The sequence below is a fragment of the Gopherus evgoodei genome, chromosome 1, assembly GCF_007399415.2.
Source record: "Gopherus evgoodei ecotype Sinaloan lineage chromosome 1, rGopEvg1_v1.p, whole genome shotgun sequence".
Taxonomy (NCBI): Eukaryota; Metazoa; Chordata; order Testudines; family Testudinidae; genus Gopherus; species Gopherus evgoodei.
The window spans coordinates 250895908-250914546 of NC_044322.1; the positions used below are offsets into that span (position 1 = coordinate 250895908).

Sequence of the window (18639 nt, forward strand, 5' to 3'; positions counted from 1 at the left end):
CAATCAAATGTTTCTTTAACAAAATATTAATATATTTTGGGAGGAAACAGCCCTTTCAATCCGGGGTTACTGAACCTGTAATTTTAATGGGGACCATATCTGTCTCCAATAGGAAATTAAAGATTCTGAGGCTGTCCTCACAACTGACCTGAAAAACTGACAGCAAGAAAATTTTCAATTTTTGTTATAAACTATTCAAATATATCCCCATATTAAATGTAGGCACTTTGGACCTCTTTCTGCTAGACGAAAGGTGGCCTTTTGCTAAGATCATTTATATCCGTTTAACATTCAGTATGTTCTGAGAACTTGCAATGAGGATGGACTTAGTTAATCAGTGGGCATTTTCTGTTTTAGTGTTGTTTTACTGAGTGCCAACAGCATGCAAATTTCTTTAACTGTGACCTCCAACGTCTATTACCTTATTAATGCATCGGTGGTTGTATTCTTGTGGTACAAAGTGACACCTGCTGGCCAGTTAGAATAACATTGTCTTTGAATTCCTGGCACGAATGAAATGCAGAGTGATCTCTGCAGGTGGTGGGAGACATCTGGTGTGGGGTATCAGAACTCACAACTGGTCTGTTCTTAGAATGTGGTGTACAACGGGTCTGAAAATTAAGCAGTGTTTTCTTTCTGCTTTTTACCCTGGATGTACCAGGATCTGCAAAGCAACCTTTATACTAGATTTTCAAAATTTATCATGAAAAATTACCAGCCTGGACACAATCTACTTGCTGCCCTTTGCCATGGGCATAGTGAGGAGAATGCAAGTATTTGTTAGTTGAGGGTGCCACACTCTGTTGCTTCTGTAGGCTGAGTTTGTCGCACATACCTGTGGTTACTTGCAATCTTCTCCACAAGCTCTCTCTGTGCCACCTTCCCACCCCTCCCAATTCCAGTGACTCCCTGCAACCCCCCCCCATGCCACAGGCTCTGTGGGCCTCCCACCTCTGTTCCCACTCTGCCATCTGCCAGGGGCTGTGTGCCCCCAGTTCCCGCTGCCTCCCCGCTACTCATCCTAGGCTCTCCCGTTCTCCCCACCACCTGCGGTTGTGTGCGCCCCAATGCCAGGCGCTCACGGCGCACCCCCCTTGGCTGCGTTTCTATCTCGGCCAACAATGGCCACAAGGCTGCTCCGGCGCCCAACCACTGAGCTCAAGCGCGGGGAGAACAGCCCCCGCCAGGCCGTGCGTGCTGCCCTGTGACGCGATGATGGTTTGGGCCGGAGAAACGTCATCTCACCGCACTGTGACGTAAGAGGCTTTGTGCCACCCAAGCTGTGGGGCTGGCACCCTTAGCCTCTGCAGGGCTCGCAGCCGCCACCAGGGCGCAGGCGCGAGAGCCAGCTGGGGACAGCAGCGGGCACGCCGCCCGGATAATGACCTCTGCAGCGGGCGCCAGGGCCGGCTTGAGGCAAAGCTAATGTACAAAAACTACAGCGCCCGTCATGCCCCGGGACGGAAAACCCCCTTTCCTGCCAGCGCTGAGCTGCAGCTTTGCATTCTGGAAGATGGAGTCCTGGAACGTCCATGCCGGCCGCCGCTTGGCCGGAGGCGGAAATACAATCACCACTTACCATGATGCCTTGCGCCCGGGCCCATGGAGTCGGCGCTGCGTTCTGTGAGGCATGCTGGGAGTTGTAGTTCCCCCCCCAAGAGAGAGTCCGATTCCCTCATGGGCCCCCACTTCCTGTCCTCTGATTCGCGGCGGGGGTTGGGGGGGGAGCGAGGGGGCTGCTCGCGGCTGCGGCGGGGGATGGGCCTGGGTTGCCTGCGCAACGCGAGCAAAGCTGCTTTGAGGCGATGGCGGCGCGGGGGGCCTCGGGCGCGGCCCCCGATCAGCCAGAGGGGCCTGGGCGTGGGCGCCCCCGGGGTGAGTGAGGTAAGAGCCCCGCTGGGCTGGGCGGGCGCGGGGGCAGATAACGGAGCTAGGGTAGGGTGACCAGACAGCACGTGCAAAAAATCAGGAGGGGAGTGGGGGGTAATAGGAGCCTATCTAAGAAAAAGACCCCAAAATCGGGACTGTCCCTATAAAATTGGGACACCTGGTCACCCTAGAGGAGGGGGATACGTATCGTGCTGGCTCTGGCTGGTACGAGGGCGAGACCTCGGCTGGCTTCGTTGTTTGATGGGGCTTGGCTGCTGGGTGAGGCCAAGGGGGGTGAAACCGGGGGGGGGGGGGGAGTCGTAGTGGCCTGAGTGGGACTCCTGGGCTGACTTCCTGACAGTGCCACACACTCCCCATGTCTCTGCCTCTGTTTTTCCAGCTGTGTCACAGAGGCCTCCAAAACCTCCGCAGCTGGTGCAAGTTTCTGAAGTGCTTTGAAAGGGTGACTTGCTCCATACGGACTGTACAGTGTTTCCTATGAGGCCACCAGAATCTCCAGTTAAGGCAATGGGTAGCAGTAGAACGTGAGATTTTTCTCTCCTAGTCCTGGGACAAGCAGAAATAGTTCATTGATGTATTTGTATTTTTAAAATCATCACAAGAGGCTCCTTTTTAATTGTTAACTGAAAATACACTAGATGAATATGTCCACAAAAACATAAGAACAGCCATGCTGGGTCAGACCAAAGGTCCATCTAGCCCAGTTTCCTGACTTCCAGCAGTGGCCAATGCCAGGTGCCCTAGAGGGAATGACTAGAATAGGTAATCAAGTGATCCATCCCTCGCTCATTCCCAGCTTCTGGCAAACAGAGGCTATGGACACCATCCCTGTCCATCCTGGCTAAGAGCCATTGATGCACCTATCCTCCATGAACTTCTTTTTTGAACCCTGTTATAGTCTTGGTCTTCGCAGCATCTTCTGGCAATGAGTTCCACTGGTTGACTGTTTGTTCTGTGAATAAATACTTCCTTTTGTTTGTTTTAAATCTGCTGCCTATTAATTTCATGTGGTGACCCCTAGCTCTTTGGTGTGGAGAAAGTAAATAAAGTGTTATTTACTCCTCATAACACATCATGATTTTATGGACCTCTATCCAATCCCCCCCTTAATCATTTCTTTTCCAAGCTGAAAAGTCACAGTCTTATTAATCTCTCCTCATATGGAAGCCGTTCCATACCCCTTATCACTTTTGTTGCCCTTTTCTGAACCTTTTCCAATTCCAATATGTCTTTGAGATGGAGTGACCACATCCTCATGTAGTATTCAAGCTCTGGGTGTACCATGGATTTATACAGAGGCAATATATTTTCTGTCGTCTTATCTGTCCCTTTGAGCCTGGTGTGCAAGCTCACAGCTTGTGCCAGGAGGAGAGGGAGGCTGGTCACAAGTCATGGGGAGCAGTGGCTCCTGTCCTGATCCTGTCTTGTAGAGCAGAATTCTAACAGGGATGCTGGAAAGTGTTCACTCACTGCCTGCCACTTAAGGAACACATAGATGTTAATGAAGGGCATGCGTTAAAATGCCTCTTAGTGCTCTGCTGTGGTTGGGCTGTTCTAATGCAATCTGACAGCTGCTTCTATATAGCCCCTAGTGCAACGTGAACTGGTGCCACTGTCATGTCATGCATTCTGATACATTAACAGCTGTGAATTGTCCATAGAACTGGGCTGAAGGTAACTGTAGCTCACTCTGCTTTTATTTTCTCACTGTTCTGACCAAATCAATGCCCCAGTGACAGAACTTATGCTGGACTGAAGGAAGCCCCAAATAGCCACCTACTTTGCATGTTCCTAAGGCTGGCTCTGGGCAAGATGCTCTGGGAGAGGGGCAGCCAGACTCCTGGCTAGTCACCTGGATATTGGGTAAATATGGCAGCTTGTTTTCTGAAGGAGCTTTTGATCTGCAACTGGCTGGTATAATGTAGTCATGCTTCTGGACCATCTCATCTCCTTCCCAGGGGCATTTTTTCCTTGATTTCTGTAAGAGCAGAGCATGGTGCAGTCCAAATCAGTTTGCATCACTCTACCATAATAAGCAAAAGCCAGAGATGGGTTGGAACCACAGAGATTGGATCTATTCACTTAGCCCCTAACTGGGAGATATGGACCTGGTGGTGGTCGGGTTCAGACTCATTTCTCTTAATAGCACATGCCTTCTCATGTGGCTTTTCATCCACGGATCTCAAAGTGCTCACAAAGGTAAGTATCATTAGATCTATTTGACAAATATGGAAGTTGAGGCACAGAGATCAGATGATGGCCAGCCTCACACAGGAGATCAGTGGCAGAGTCAGGAATGAAGCTAAGACTCCAGACTTTCAGAAACTGGACTACATTGCCTCCCTTTAATTACACATGTTGGCATTTTCTTACTAAAGGGGGGAGAGGGCATGTGGTGAGATTGGATGAGTGTTTATTGCCTGGGATAGGTTGGGAATAATACTCCTTCTTAGCCTTCATTTTTTTTGCACCAGTGGATAGAATTTTATTTATTTTTTTTTTTCCCAGGAGCAGCTGGTCACTTTTTTTTAAAAGAACCTTTTGTTCTTCCTCTTTCTGTTTTTTCCCAGTGCTTCAATAATTGCTATAAATCCGCTTATGTTGCAGACTCCTCCGACCTTTGGGTTCCTGTTTGACATTGATGGAGTGCTTGTTCGAGGTCGCCATGTGATTCCTGCTGCCCAGGAGGCCTTCCGGAAACTGCTAGACTCTAATGGACAGCTCCGGGTGCCAGTAGTCTTTGTGACAAATGCTGGAAATTGCTTACAGCATGTCAAAGCCCAGGAACTCTCCGATGCTTTGGGATTGAAGGTAACAAGAGAATCGGCCTCCTCTGTTCTGGGGCATTTGGTTGGAGGCCTTGGGTTTTAAATTGAAGCTACACAGGTAAAAATGCTGAGTACATGTGCGGGACACTCTTCACTTCAACAGCAGAAATCCTGTCTCTCTTTTCGTCAGTGTCCCCCTAGTAGGAGCTTGGTGGGAATCCATTGTCAGCAGTTATTCACTTTATTTAACTTTCTTCAGCACTATATACGATTGCAAAACCAAAGCTAAAAAAAACCCCCAAGTTTAGTCAAAATTAGAAACTAAGCATGTAAATAGTAAGAGAGCCAGTTAGAGGCCCTGGGAAGATGTTCCCTGCTGATGGCTGTTTGGCAGAGTGTATGAAATGTGATCTCAGACTAGTTTCAAGTGACCAGCTCTATATTGCACAAAAACAACATGCTCAGTAGTTGTCAAAAGGCTTCGTATCCCAACTCCACTTCCCTGAGCTGGCCAGTCACCTATCCCAGTGTCTGTAACTGAAAATGTCATGTCTGAGCTGGAGGAAGGAGCTATTCTACTGCTACAAAACAAGTCCAAATGGTTAGGTAGCTGCACAGCTGACACCAGCACTGTCGTGCTGCCAGTTCTGACCTTACTGTAGAGCTAATTCATCCACGTGTTTCTTGTATCGGAGCAGCAAGTAAGACCCAGTGGAGCAAGATAGCCAGGCATACTCTCCAACTTAGCATTTTAGAGCTGTCAGATCAACCCATTGAGTCCAAAGATTTAAAGCTGTTCAATCCAAACTAGTTCTCAAAGCTGTGTTTTAATTCACCAGGCTCAGAAGGATAGTGGCTGAATATTTAGACTAAATGTCTCTGGGCAGGCCCAATGTGTTCAGTCCCTACAGTGCCAAGCACCCCCGTCTTGCTATCTAAATGATGATGGTCCCTAGTTCATTAGACATCTGGGGCTGGTAAGAAAGCCATCAAAAGATGGTGCTGGATTGGTTCTAGCCTAAGATATTCAGTAAGGTGGAACGTGTGGTGGCCTTGTTCTCAGAGGTCTAGCTCCATTTCAGATTCTGCTCCTAGTGCCATGGTGAATAGAATACAGTGGAGTAGAGAGTATTATCTGTATGCAGGTTGGTTTGGGTGGTGGTTGTGGATGCAGAATTCTTCTCTGTGTTGGCTTAACCAGCTGGAACTCGGCCTGCAGCTGTGGGTTGCCCTGGTAGTCCGCCTCAGTATAGGCTGTGTGGTTTTCTTTTTTCCCCCCCCAGCCATTACAAATGAAATGAGGGGAAAGGGGATAACTGCTGTGTAGGGAATGGAGAGTTTACATCCTGCTGACTCTGGTCTCTTTTTTTTCCTGCTGCAGGTGTCTCCAGAACAAGTGATCCTCTCCCACAGCCCCCTGCATCTCTTCCATCAGTTCCATGAGAAGTGTATGCTGGTGTCCGGGCAGGGGCCAGTGGAGGAAAATGCCAGGAAGTATCCTTTGCAGTTCTGAGGCTGTGGACCCTGCTTGTCCCACCAGAGCTTCACAACTGTACTGTGTTGGCCATGCCTGGGGAGCAGTGATATCTGGATACATACTGGGACACTTGTGGTCAGCCTGCGGGAGGTAGGGGAGCGGAGAAAGGTCTTTTGATTTATTCTGAGCATCTTATGGGGAGGATACCCTTTGGAAGACTTGAAACTTTGGACTAAGTTGCAGTTTCTCTTCTGGATGCACCCTTGTGGCCTGTTTTGCTTCTTGCACTGATTTTTGGGTTAGTTACGGCCCATGCTTCCTGCCTCCATTTTACTGTGATTTTGGTGCAAGACACCTAGCTTCTGTAATCTTTTATAACACAGTCCATGCCAGGCAGCAGTCAAGCATGTTATAGGCAGGTGCTGTGCAATCTTTCCTTACACAATTTTGTTAGTGTACTTTTCTCCTCTGCTGACTGGGTCCCAGGCTCCCCCAACTCTGCTGATTTGTCTGATCTTAATTCCCTGTGCTGCTCCAAATCTAGAACCCACCCACAAAAACTTTGCCAACATATATCTGTTCTATTCTGACCTGTAGCTACCAGTGTTTAACAGGTTACAGAATTTCCCTGTGTTATGCAGGGTCACACTAGGACAATCACAATGGTCCCTGGTCTTAAAATCTATAAATCTATTCCATCTCTGCTGGGCCTGTCTCATTACCAGAGACTATTGGTGGGTAAGCTTCTTTCATAGATCCCAAGGTCAGAATGGACCACTGTGATCATCTAGCCTGACCTATATAACACAGACCATAGAACTTATTTTTTTAAGCAAAAGATCCAATCTTGATTTTAAAAACTGTTAGTGATGGAGACTCCATCATGTGTTCTCTTGCACAAGTTTAACTACAGACTTCTTTTTTTTTTTCTTTTTAACCTCTAGACCAATAGGCCACACTGGGTTGATGTAGGCACGTGCAATTCCACTGAAGTTAGTGAATTTGCACCCACTTATCAGGTCTGAATCAGCAGCCCTCCTTCTCTAATGTTTCTGAGAGTCACTGTCCTGCTGTGCTCTAATGACTTGAGACTTCTGAAGTTGCTGTGAATGGACTTGATCTGAATTGTCATCTCTGGTGCTGTGGATGGTCTTCCAGTAATGCCCTGAGTCAATATTGGACTTCAAGCAGACTCTGTAGGGGAAGGAAATGACCCAGCTTTTATAGGGTAATGGGATTTACAACTTGGGGTGAGCTGTTTGAAATCATGTACATGACTTAGGAGCAGAAGTCCTATTGAAAGTCACTGAGACTTGTGCTCCTAAATCCCTTAGGTGTCTTGTAAATCAGCCCATAGTCTATAAAGAGCAGGCTCTATTTCCTTCCTTGACTGTCTGAAATAGTGTGGGGTTCCAGAATGTGGTTACCATACAGGATGTGAGGAAGGCATTTCCCCTGCTGGACATGGTTGATCAAAGCCGTAGACCAAAGGAGCTGGTAAATATCAACTTGTTTGTGAGACTTGGTGACCTGGGATTATAGCATTTGTATGTTATGGCCGTTGATAGAATAACTGTGAGATCATCTATAATTAGCCCTCTTACACCATTCATTAGACTGACTCCTGCTGTGGGGAGGTTGGGATTGTTACTGAGCTCCCTGGAGGTCTGCACTCTTACATAGCTCTCTGCAATAGCCTCTGCTGGAAGAGGCTAGAGCTGCAGTAGCTTTGACACACACCCTTCCCCCCCCAGTATTTCTTCACTGTTCCCTAGTGTTTACAACCAAGATTTTTCAAGAATGATTAGTGATTTTTTTGAGGGGGTGGCCAATTTAAGACTTCTAAAAGGGGACTGATTTTCAGCAACTATTGAGCACCTGTCTGAAAAATCAGACCCCATGAAGACTTCTAAAGGGGGGCTTCCAAAATGACTAGTCCTGAAATTCTTGGCTCTCAATACTCAATGGTTTGAACATTGGCCTGTTAACCCCAGGGTTGTGAGTTCAATCCTTGGGGCCATTTAGGGATCTGGGGCAAAAATCTATCTGGGGATTGGTCCTGCCTTGAGCAGGGGGTTGGATTAGATACCTCCTGAGGTCCCTTCCAACCCTGATATTCTATGATACTAACATGTCAGTACCAGATGTGTTTAGTTTTGTATTATTAACTCAGCCTTGCCTCTTTTTTTCCGGCAGCCTCCTCCGACCACTGACTTCCCTACCATAGAAGGTAAGTGCTATGCTTTGTCCATGTTTATGATGTTATCCTGCTTGGTGTTCAGCCAAGCCAGCTGGATAGCCGTTTAGTGACAGGACACCTGACGGAATGACTGATTCAGATGCTGTAGTACACACTGTTTGTTTGTCCCCTTCCAGAAGTAGTATATTGTAGGGGACCGAGTTCCTTTTATTTTATTTGTTGAATGGGTGACCATCCTGAACTTCCATGTACCGTATCTCTTAAATGTTTCAGGGGTGATTCTGTTTGGGGAGCCAGTCCGGTGGGAGACAAGCCTTCAGCTGATTATTGATGTCCTCCTAAGCAATGGGAACCCTGGGGCAGAGCTGGCAGCAGTGCCATATCCCCATATACCTGTCCTTGCCTGTAACATGGATCTTTTGTGGATGGCAGAAGCCAAGATGCCAAGGTGAAAAGCATATTTGTTAAGGTCACTATATAACTTAGTTTATTCAGATACCCTGTTGATGAGCTTTGCTTGAGACCTAATCTACCACATCTCTGTAATGTAAAGGCTAGGAGACCTTTTAGTGGGATTACAGTATATATTTGTTTCTCTAGTGTTGTTTTGAAGGGTGGCAATATTTGGAGATGCCTCAAAGTTACATTGGGAACTCAGGCCCAATTTTGAAAATATTGGTCTAAGTCTGAGTAGATACTTCAGTACTGCTAAACCCAACACCTTCATATTTAGCAAGGATGGCTATCTTTGTCAAGAACTACGATTAGGTGACTTCACAGTTCTGAAGTTCAACTCTTTTTGGGTTGTTGAGGTGACAGAAAAATGTGCACTTTTTATTTAAGTGCAAAATGCCTCTTCTCTTCTTTCCTTTTTGTATAAACTGGGCCATCTGGTTTAATTCAGTTCACACCTTTCCAAAAGATTCACCACTCTTGGGTCAAACCCAAGCACCAGACATCTCATCCCAAGTGGGAAATTTTGGGTGGGGAGGGGGAAGAGAGCTTGTTTTAAATAACAAAGGCAGAACTTGGCCCCTGTCTGCAGCTGCTGTTGTTGTTTCTAAGCCAACCTAGGTAGGTTATTTATTTTTATTCCAATATCTAGTAGTTAGTAAGATGGTCTCAAACAATGAGGACTACATGAGATAAGCATGAGAATCAACATGTCATGCACACTTTTTTGGAGGGGCTTCTGTACCGGGGGTGGGTAGATTCTCTGCATATTTAATATCCAAGTAAAATCAAAAGAAGGGATGGCAAGGTGGGGACTTGTTCGCATGTAGGTGTGGCTCAGGGTAGGGTGTCCTCTCTTTTGGGAGATGATCATAGCCGTAAGATGGATAATGGCTTCTGTGCAAATGCCAAAGGGCCAGGGGGCACTGATGACACTCTTTTTTTCTGGGGCAGATTTGGCCATGGTACCTTTCTTGTCTGCTTGGAGAACATCTACAAAAAAGTGACTGGCAGGGAGTTGAAGTATGAGGCCCTAATCGGCAAACCCAGCATTGTCACTTACCAGTACGCTGAGTATCTGATCAAACAGCAGGTGGAAAGACGAGGGTGGCCATCTCCCATCTGCAGGCTCTACGCTGTTGGGTAAGAGACCGCTTCCTGTGTGTTTCCTTAGGGGTCTTCAGCCCTGTTTTTTGTAGTGTAGTTTTTATGAGGAGTTGATGGGTGTTTTTGTGGTGTGTTTGTGTTTTTGTTTGTTTGTTTTTTAAACCTCTATTTATTTTTTTTTATTTAAACCCCTGAGGCATTTCTGGAGCATTCCTATTCTAAATGCTTATCTGAACTGCATTAGGTTACTAAACCACAGCTCCCTGCATCTCCATGAAATTGACTGGAATAGTCAGCCTGCTTGAGTCACGCTACAGGATGTGACTGAGGCCATGTCTACATCTAAAATTTTGCAGCGCTGGTTGTTACAGCTGTATTAGTACAGCTGTATAGGGCCAGCGCTGCAGAGTGGCCACACTTACAGCAACCAGCGCTGCAAGTGGTGTTAGATGTGGCCACACTGCAGCGCTGTTGGGCGGCTTCAAGGGGGGTTCCGGGAACGCGAGAGCAAACCGGGGAAGGAGACCAGCTTCGCCGCGGTTTGCTCTCGCGTTCCTGGAGCCACCCTGCAAACCGCAGGGAAGGAGAACCGCTTGCTCGGCGGTTCCGGGAACGAGAGAGCAAACCGCGGCGAAGCTGGTCTCCTTTCCCGGTTTGCTCTCTCGTTCCCCGAACCGCCGAGCAAGCGGTTCTCCTTCCCTGCGGTTTGCAGGGTGGCTCCGGGAACGAGAGAGCAAACTGCGGCAAAGCTGGTCTCCTTTCCCGGTTTGCTCTCTCGTTCCCCGAACCGCCGAGCAAGCGGTTCTCCTTACCTGCTTGCTAGGGGTTCCGGGAACGAGAGAGCAAACCGGGAAAGGAGATCAGCTTGATTACCAGAGGCTTCCTCCTTCCACGGAGGTCAAGAAAAGCGCTGGTAAGTGTTTACATTGGATTACCAGCGCTGGATCACCAGCGCTGGATCCTCTACACCCGAGACAAAACGGGAGTACGGCCAGCGCTGCAAACAGGGAGTTGCAGCGCTGGTGATGCCCTGCAGATGTGTACACCTTCAAAGTTGCAGCGCTGTAACTCCCTCACCAGCGCTGCAACTTTCTGATGTAGACAAGCCCTGAGATACATAGCATAGCTCTGGAATTTCAAATCAGTGCAATAGCATCAACCAGCCAGTAATTACATTTTACAGCCACTTCAGACAAGGCCCATCAAACATTCTTTTGGGGGCAAAGGGGGGAACAAGGAGGAGTATCTTCCTCATAACCAGCATTGTGCAAATGGCTGGACTTGGGGCTGTTATTATGTTCCTCTCAACAATCTGGCATTGGCTTCTGCTAGAGTTGGTATGCTGGATTAGACAGGCCACTGATATGACCTGCCCAATTCTATATAAATACCTGACTAGCTCATTCCTTGCCTTCTTCCACCCACCTTTTATGCTGGACCAATCCCAGCCTGCCTATGTTCAAGTCAAACTTGTGAAGTAACTGATTTCCCTCATCTGATGGCCGTGCACAGGGATAATCCAATGTCTGACATCTATGGTGCGAACTTCTACAATCGCTACCTCAAGGCTGCGTGTCAGGCCCGTGCCCAGGCTGAGGTGAAGAGGAGTGTGGGGGTGGCAGATCCCCAGAGTGAGGATCATTCAGAGCCGAAGGAGGATTGGTACGTCTCGTTGGAGAGTTGCAAGTCAATTCTAGTCTGCACTGGGGTCTACAGTCCTCATGGAGATGTGCCTGCTGACCCACATGAGAGCACGGTGGAGACTGTGTTCCATGGGCACCGGGACTTCCGCTTTGACACCAGCCTACTGGAGGCATCTTATGTGGTGCAGGATGTGAATGAAGCTGTGGAGCTTGTCTTTGAGAAGGAGAACTGGAGCCAGGAATGAAATGGAAGTGGCAAAATCTACAGTCATCAGGGTTGAGGAGGGAAGGGGAGGATGGGAATCTTTTAGGCCTAACTCGTCCTAAAGTGTGGGGGGGAAAAATTCCTAGGGCATTGTGGGGCCTGATGCAAAATGCCCCTTGTCTTAATATCAGTTGGTCAGTCTATTGTTACTAGCAGGATGATGCTTTTAATCTGGCCAGGTCCATGTTTACATGCTACTGTTGCTCCTGTGCATTAAACTGTAATGGGGCAGGATTGGATAGATCACCCTTTGCCCCCATGTTTATGAAGCTCTGCTTGGCCAAAGGCCTTTTCCCTTTCAAATCCCCTCAGTGCTTGAGAGGCTTATCCCTGTTACACACAGCAGGGTGGGGAGCATCATGGACCCATGCATCAGTTATGTCCTACACAAACCTTTAAGTAGGATGTAAGTGGAGCCTGGCCTCTGTACTGACCATCCGCCCAGCGTGAAATTGATAATGAAGGGTTAATGACTCTTCCAAGTGTGCTTTGATGCCCTGGCCTGCTAACTACCTGTTTTTCAGGGGATTGAGAGTGCACATAGTGTTGTCTTGATATAGCACCTGTGCTCTTACTGGCCTTGTGCTGGATCAGAGACTTTCTCTTGCATCCTTACCTCTGTTTCATGGCTTCCCAGCAACATAAGGGTGGGGGGGTAGTTTACCTCGTAGGAAAACCTGGGCAGCCGCAGCAACTTGGTGCAGTGCTAAAGGTGGAATTAAAATGTTCTCATTGTAACTTAAACGTGTTCTCTGATTGTCAATAGCACCCTTCTGCTGCCTAAGGGGGAACACAAGTAGTCTTGCTCCAAAGATGGCAAGGAATGAACCTGGGATTATAAACTACCAGAGGCAAGGAAGCTGCATTTTGCAGCAGTACTAGGTTCTGAAGCCCCAAAAGGGTCAGTGTGGGCACCAAAATAGACCTTTGCATCATCTATAAGAGTGATAAAACGTCTCCTACTGTCTCTTATCCCCCCGCCCTCCCATGCGCCCGCACACACACACATGGTGCTGCTTCCATAGTAGCTCAAGCCTATCCTGAACTGCTGGCTTCTGTGATAGGTCACCCATTTGCTTTATTCTCTGATGTAGCACTGTTAAATTCTCCTCTGGGAGAGGAGCCATAAACATCAGCTACACCTAGGGCCTGTGGACATTCCCAGTTTTGGTCACTGGGCTTCTTAAATGCAGAAGTTTTTTCCCAGATGTAGTTTGCTCCTTAGGGATGTCCCTAAGCTCTAATTCTCTTTCCCTTTCCTTCCTCTCCCCAAATTGCAATGAAGTGCTCTCCAAAGTAGTCACTGCTACTCCTGGAGGGGCTAGCATGGGTCAGCAACCTACAGCATGTGTACCAAACATGGTACGCAAGCTGATTTTGAGTGGCATGCAGCTGCCTGCTATGGTCCTGGCCCCCAGCCTAACTGAGCCCCCCCTACGCCCCCCCGTGGGGGCAGGAGGCAGAAGCTTGGTTCTGCAGCAGCCAAGTTTCCCTCTACCCCACTTCTTCCCCTAGTGTGGTGCTTTCCTGCCCCGCCCCCCTTCTTCCCTGAGCCAATCAGTTGATGGCTCTTGCAAGGGGGAAGAGCAGTACCCTGCTCCATACAGGACGCAGAGAGAGCTGGGAAGGGGACAGGACAGGGCACATCCCTTCCAGCCCTCTGCCATGAGTCACTCAGGGCAGGGGGCTGGGAGCACCCCTATGGGCTGAGCACCCCAGCCCTCTGCCCTGACCCTCCCCCCACACCCAGCCTTCTGCCCTGCACCCCCTGAGCCCTCTGCCCTGACCCTTGAGCCCCCCCCTACACACCCAGTCTTCTGCCCTGAACCCCTGGTCTCAGCCACAGGCTCTGCTCAGCCTGCTGCCAGCCTAGGTAAACAGAACCCCAGGCTGGCAGTGAGCTGAGCAAGCTGGCGGTGTAAGATCAGCATTTTAATTTAAATGATGCTTCTTAAACACTTTGAAAACCTTGTTTACTTTACATACAACAATAGTTTAGTTATATAATATCAACTTATAGAAAGAGACTTTCTAAAAATGTTAAAATGTGTTACTGGGCAATGAAACCTTAAATTAGGGTGAATAAATGAAGACTGGGCACACCACTTCTGAAAGCTTGCCAACCCCTTGGCTAGCAGCTTAATGCTGCTGTAGCAGTGCCAGACCCTGCTTTAACTTTCCTTCTCTGCCTGACCCTGATAGCTTCCAGTTCCTTAGCCCTCATTATTAAGGAAGAGTTTGAGGCCTGTCTCTTCATTAAAAATCCTTAAGAATATCTGTGAAAAATTCAAAAAATGAAACTCACCATGAATACTTAGTCCTGCCATGAGTGCAGGGGACTGGACTAGACTAGATGACCCTTCAAGGTCTCTTCCAGTCCTATGATTCTATGAAAGATGTCATCTCAGAAACAGGTTAATTTTAATTGTCTAAAGATTCATGTGCTCCACCCTGGCAGCACCACAAATGATTCTTGATACCAAATGGAAATTCCTGACTGAAGTCTCTGTTTTTTGTGCCTGTGCACTTCTGTTATGATCACTGGAGTTACTGACTCACACCACTTAATGAGAACGGCATTGAGGGCCAGTCTCTTTGCAAACATACTCATTTTTAAGCAGCCACTCATACAGAGCATAAGCTGTGATCTTTTCATAAGTATATTTTGGTCTCAGTTAAAATATCAGAGTTCAGGTTTGATGATTTCCTATGGAGCAACTTTTTTTTTCATACCTCTTCTTTGGTAACACTGGATTAGCCTAGTAGGGTTGCACAGGGACCCAGGCTCCTTCCTTCTACTTGAAACACTAATTCAGGGGGCAGTAGTTTCTGAAGCAAGCTGTGGATTCTGTCAGTGATCCTGGCAAAGAGGTAGTATGCATCTTCTCCTCCGCCCTTGGTTACTGTGGAGTGTTATACAGACCAGTGAGCAGCTGTCACCATTTGACCAGTAACAGGGGGTATCTCAACACTTCGCTACTTTAGCCTCCCACCTGGGCTCCTCACAAACAGCATGCAGGTCACACCCTGAGTGCCCACATATAGCCATAGCTCTGACCGTAGCAGCCTGCCAGCAACACCCCAGCCGCAGTAGCTTTCACCAGCCTTGGTCACTACTTGTAGGGTGATCCCAACACACTGCTAGTCCTGGGTTTTTCCCCTCAAGATGTGTTCTGCAGTGTCCAGCCCTCTCCTGGACAGTCCAAATATATTATGTTTGTTGCCCCTTTAAGGTGATCAGCAGACAACCAGTCTGCTACCTTCAATGAAGTTACCCAAACAATTCACAACACTGGATTAGTTTTAATTAAGGATATAAACAAGTTTATCTAAGAGACTGAGTACAAGTAATGGAGGTATTAAAGTTAGAAATGGTTACAAGAAAGATAAAGATAAAATGTTTTCTAAACTTCACCTTGAACTAACTCTAGTTTGTTAAATCCCTTCTCACATGCTTTTAGTGCACTCCCACCACACTCAGGCCAGGATCTGCTCCCAAAAATCCATTGGCTGTTTCTTTTGTTGTCTTAGGTGATAAGATGGATGTTACCCTAAAATAAGACCTAAAGCACAGCTATAATGGCCTGCCTGGATCAGTAAATAGATTGTCTGTTTTATCTGGTTTAGTAGGTAACAGGAGATAGTCCACCCTAGAGGAATTGCCAGGGTTTTGGTGGGGGATTGCCACCCAACCTGTGGAGGACTCCTGAGAACAGACTGTTAGCCTTTGAGAAAAAGGCTGTATCTGTGTCCTCCCAAAGGATTGACACTTAGGCAGTAATTCTTCAAAAACAAACAAAAAGTGTTAAAGATTTTTTAATACAGTAACTCTAAACACAATGAAAAACACAGATGATCTAAAATATATATCAAAGAAATAAGTCACCCCTTTTCTTAACAAAGACAAAATGCTGTTAGCACAGATGCATATTAAAGTACGCAAAATTGCAACAGCTGGAAAACAGCTCTAAATGGTTACATTCTATGTGCAATAGCCAGGTACATATAGGATGCTGACTGGAAGCTCTTAAAGATTAAAACTATACATATAACACACACACAATTGTCCAGCTTTATTATCTCATACATACAAATGTATACATTACATAGAGTATGTCCTTATGCTTACTTCTTCAAGGTTTCTTCCCTTCAACTGGTCCTTCTGCAATAGCATTAATGTTAATTGCAGCTGCTCTTTCTGCTTCTTAGCAATTTAGCTCTTTTAGTGGTCTTCCTTCTTTCCTGTTTCTATCTTCCCCAATACCATCTTCACACCCCCCCCCATCTTTTCCCTCACAAGACAAGTTAAAGCCTCGTGGCTCCCTGCCTTATATACATATTTTGATCTGTTCTGATTGGTTGATTCTTTAATCCCGATCATGAACCAATCAACTTCAAGCCTGCTATTGGTCAATCAAAGCTGTACCTGTTTGAAGACCTGTGTTTTCTGCCTAACCTCTCTTCTCAAGTTTTGGAGTGACCTTTGTATCACCTCAGCCTGTCTGTTTGCTATTGGTTGAATCTCTCCCAGACCTCCATTTTGGATTTATCTGACTGCTTACAATGCCATTTTGTTTTCCTTCGCTCTAATACTTAAAACCATCTTTATTAACCATTAACTCTTATAATTATCAAACAGATTATACACTTATATGGACCTTAACATTGTTTCACTGTCACTACTCCAATTTTAGTAATTCAAACAAGACCAAATCTCAATTGCTTTCAACTTCAGCTAATGGTGACAGGTCAGCACTTTTAGTGCTGAAGTCTGCTTTCAGAGCTTTCAGGACAGCGTTTCTGGTGCTGTATTTCCACACACAATAGAGCAGTGGAAAGATCTCTTGCATCAGATAGGGAGAGATAACATGGAGTGTTTTTGCCCATCACGTTTATAGTTCAGGCCTCCTTTGAAATGCGTTTCCCTGGGAGTGATGCCTAGATAATGTTCTTTCCAATGGAAAGCTATGGAGTCTGGTGGTGGGGAAGTTTCATGCTGCTGTGTGCTAAGATGCAGAGCTGTTCATTCCTCCCCCTTTTCCTTGCCAAAGAATGGCCACTTGATGCCCCATCAGCTTTGATGACAGCTGGCTAGTGGTGTCAACTTGTCCTTTGTGTTTGAGAAAAGTTTATCCATTCTCCAGGTTTGTCTGGTAAACACACTTCAATTATGATTTCAGCTTATGTTCATAACATTACATATAATGTTGCTACATACATTTCACCAGACTATTACTGACCAGGGAGTGGTTAGCTTTCCAATGGTACTTCACAAGGCATATATTATACAAAGCTTATTACAATAGGGTGTGAATACAGTGTTGCAATCAGTCACAGTTACATTCTAACAAAAGAAAGGAAAGGCCAAACATCAGAGAATCCTTGGTAGCAAGTCCTATGAAAATTACAATGAGAAGGTATTCTTTCCTTAGCCGCCCCAGAGCTGCCTGGGCTTGTTCTCCCCACAGGTCTTAGTGGGGGTCAAATGTCACTGGGAACAAGCAGGGTTGGGGTAAGAACAGAGGCTTTGCTCTGAGTTTCTTGGTTTTTGGAAGTGCAAAGAAGTCTTGCTAATATGTGTTGCTCCAAATGACGCCATTTACAGACCTGTCGCTTATGTGGAGGATTTTAGACTTAATACATCACTGAAGAAGGCCGTCCAGCCATAGGAATTGTATCTAAATTCATGAGCCACTCTGTGCTATGCAAATTTTCTGTAAGTGATCTTTACTGTGCGTGCCAGCCTGCCATCACAAGGGCACACGTTCTGTTTAGCTGTAGAGCAGCCCCATTGTCTCTGCTTGTGTACCCAATCCTTAGCTCGATGCGTGACCTCTCACAGTGGAAGGGGAGCTCATCCTCTATGATAATTCAGTCTGTGGTCTCCCAGCATAGCCAGCCAGTAAGGGTGCTAATTATGATGGGTCTTGTTGGCTGTGGGCAGCTTTCCACTGGGCAGTAGCCTTACACAGACGTGGGTCGCAAAACGGCTGTTGACTGATAACTATTGGACACTCCTTCCACTTGTCATTCTGGGCCAGATTTTTAAAGGTATTTAGGCATCTAAAGGTGGAAGCAGGTGCTTAGCGAGATTTTCAAAAGTGCCCAGGTACCTGTTGCATCTTTAGATGTCTCGATAGCTATAACAGTGTGATCCTCTAACCTGTTGTGGCTATGAGCGTAAGGTGGCCTTCAGCAGCTCCTGTCATTGGTAGTGAGTTAATCACATGCTTCTATTACTTGAAGACCATGCTGCTGAGGCAGTGCTGTATTTTGACCCATAACTTTTCACTCAAAGGCTTTTAATTTGGATTTTGAAACCATTTTTCTTTGGGAAGGGGTAGGGGAGTAGGGAGGGGACCTTCAGCACGTCTCCCTGCTCTCAGATCCAGGTTCTAGCCAAGTAAGGGCACACCCAGTGCATTCTGCAGTCTGTCGGTTTGCATGAGCCAAAAGTGGTGAGGGATTTAAGAGTGGTGCAAAAAAACTTTTGCCCCACCTCTCCAAAACAAGTGCACTACTTAGAGCAGCCTGTGGCCATACACTGAGTGACCTTGGGGGACAAATGATGGTCATTTTAAGGGCCTAACCTTTTTGGTAGAATGTTCTATTTTGCAGCATGTCTGTGTGTATTTGGCTGGGGAGGGGTGAGGAAAGCAGAAGAGAAGTCCTTTAATGGCTGTACCTTAGTGCTGGAGTGAAGTGAAATCCCTTTGCCTTCTGGTTAAAGCAGTATTTCTCAATGGTGCTAGTCCCTGAGATCTCCCTGACACAGATTAGGAAGGCAGCAAGCCTGTCCCTGATCTCAAAAAGGCTGAAAAACACTGGTCTATAGA

The 18639-nt window shown here is 46.8% G+C and overlaps 1 protein-coding gene across 1 annotated transcript; it reads left to right on the forward strand.

The window, feature by feature from the left end:
• Positions 1 to 1727: 1727 nt before the first annotated feature.
• Positions 1728 to 12547, forward strand: HDHD5 (haloacid dehalogenase like hydrolase domain containing 5). Its single transcript, XM_030542972.1, has 8 exons — positions 1728 to 1884; positions 4498 to 4701; positions 6040 to 6152; positions 7539 to 7632; positions 8332 to 8365; positions 8609 to 8783; positions 9743 to 9931; positions 11408 to 12547. Exons 1-8 carry the CDS (start codon positions 1759 to 1761, stop codon positions 11781 to 11783), a joined length of 1311 nt encoding a protein of 436 aa, XP_030398832.1. The 5' UTR covers positions 1728 to 1758; the 3' UTR covers positions 11784 to 12547.
• The last annotated feature ends 6092 nt before the right edge of the window (positions 12548 to 18639 follow it).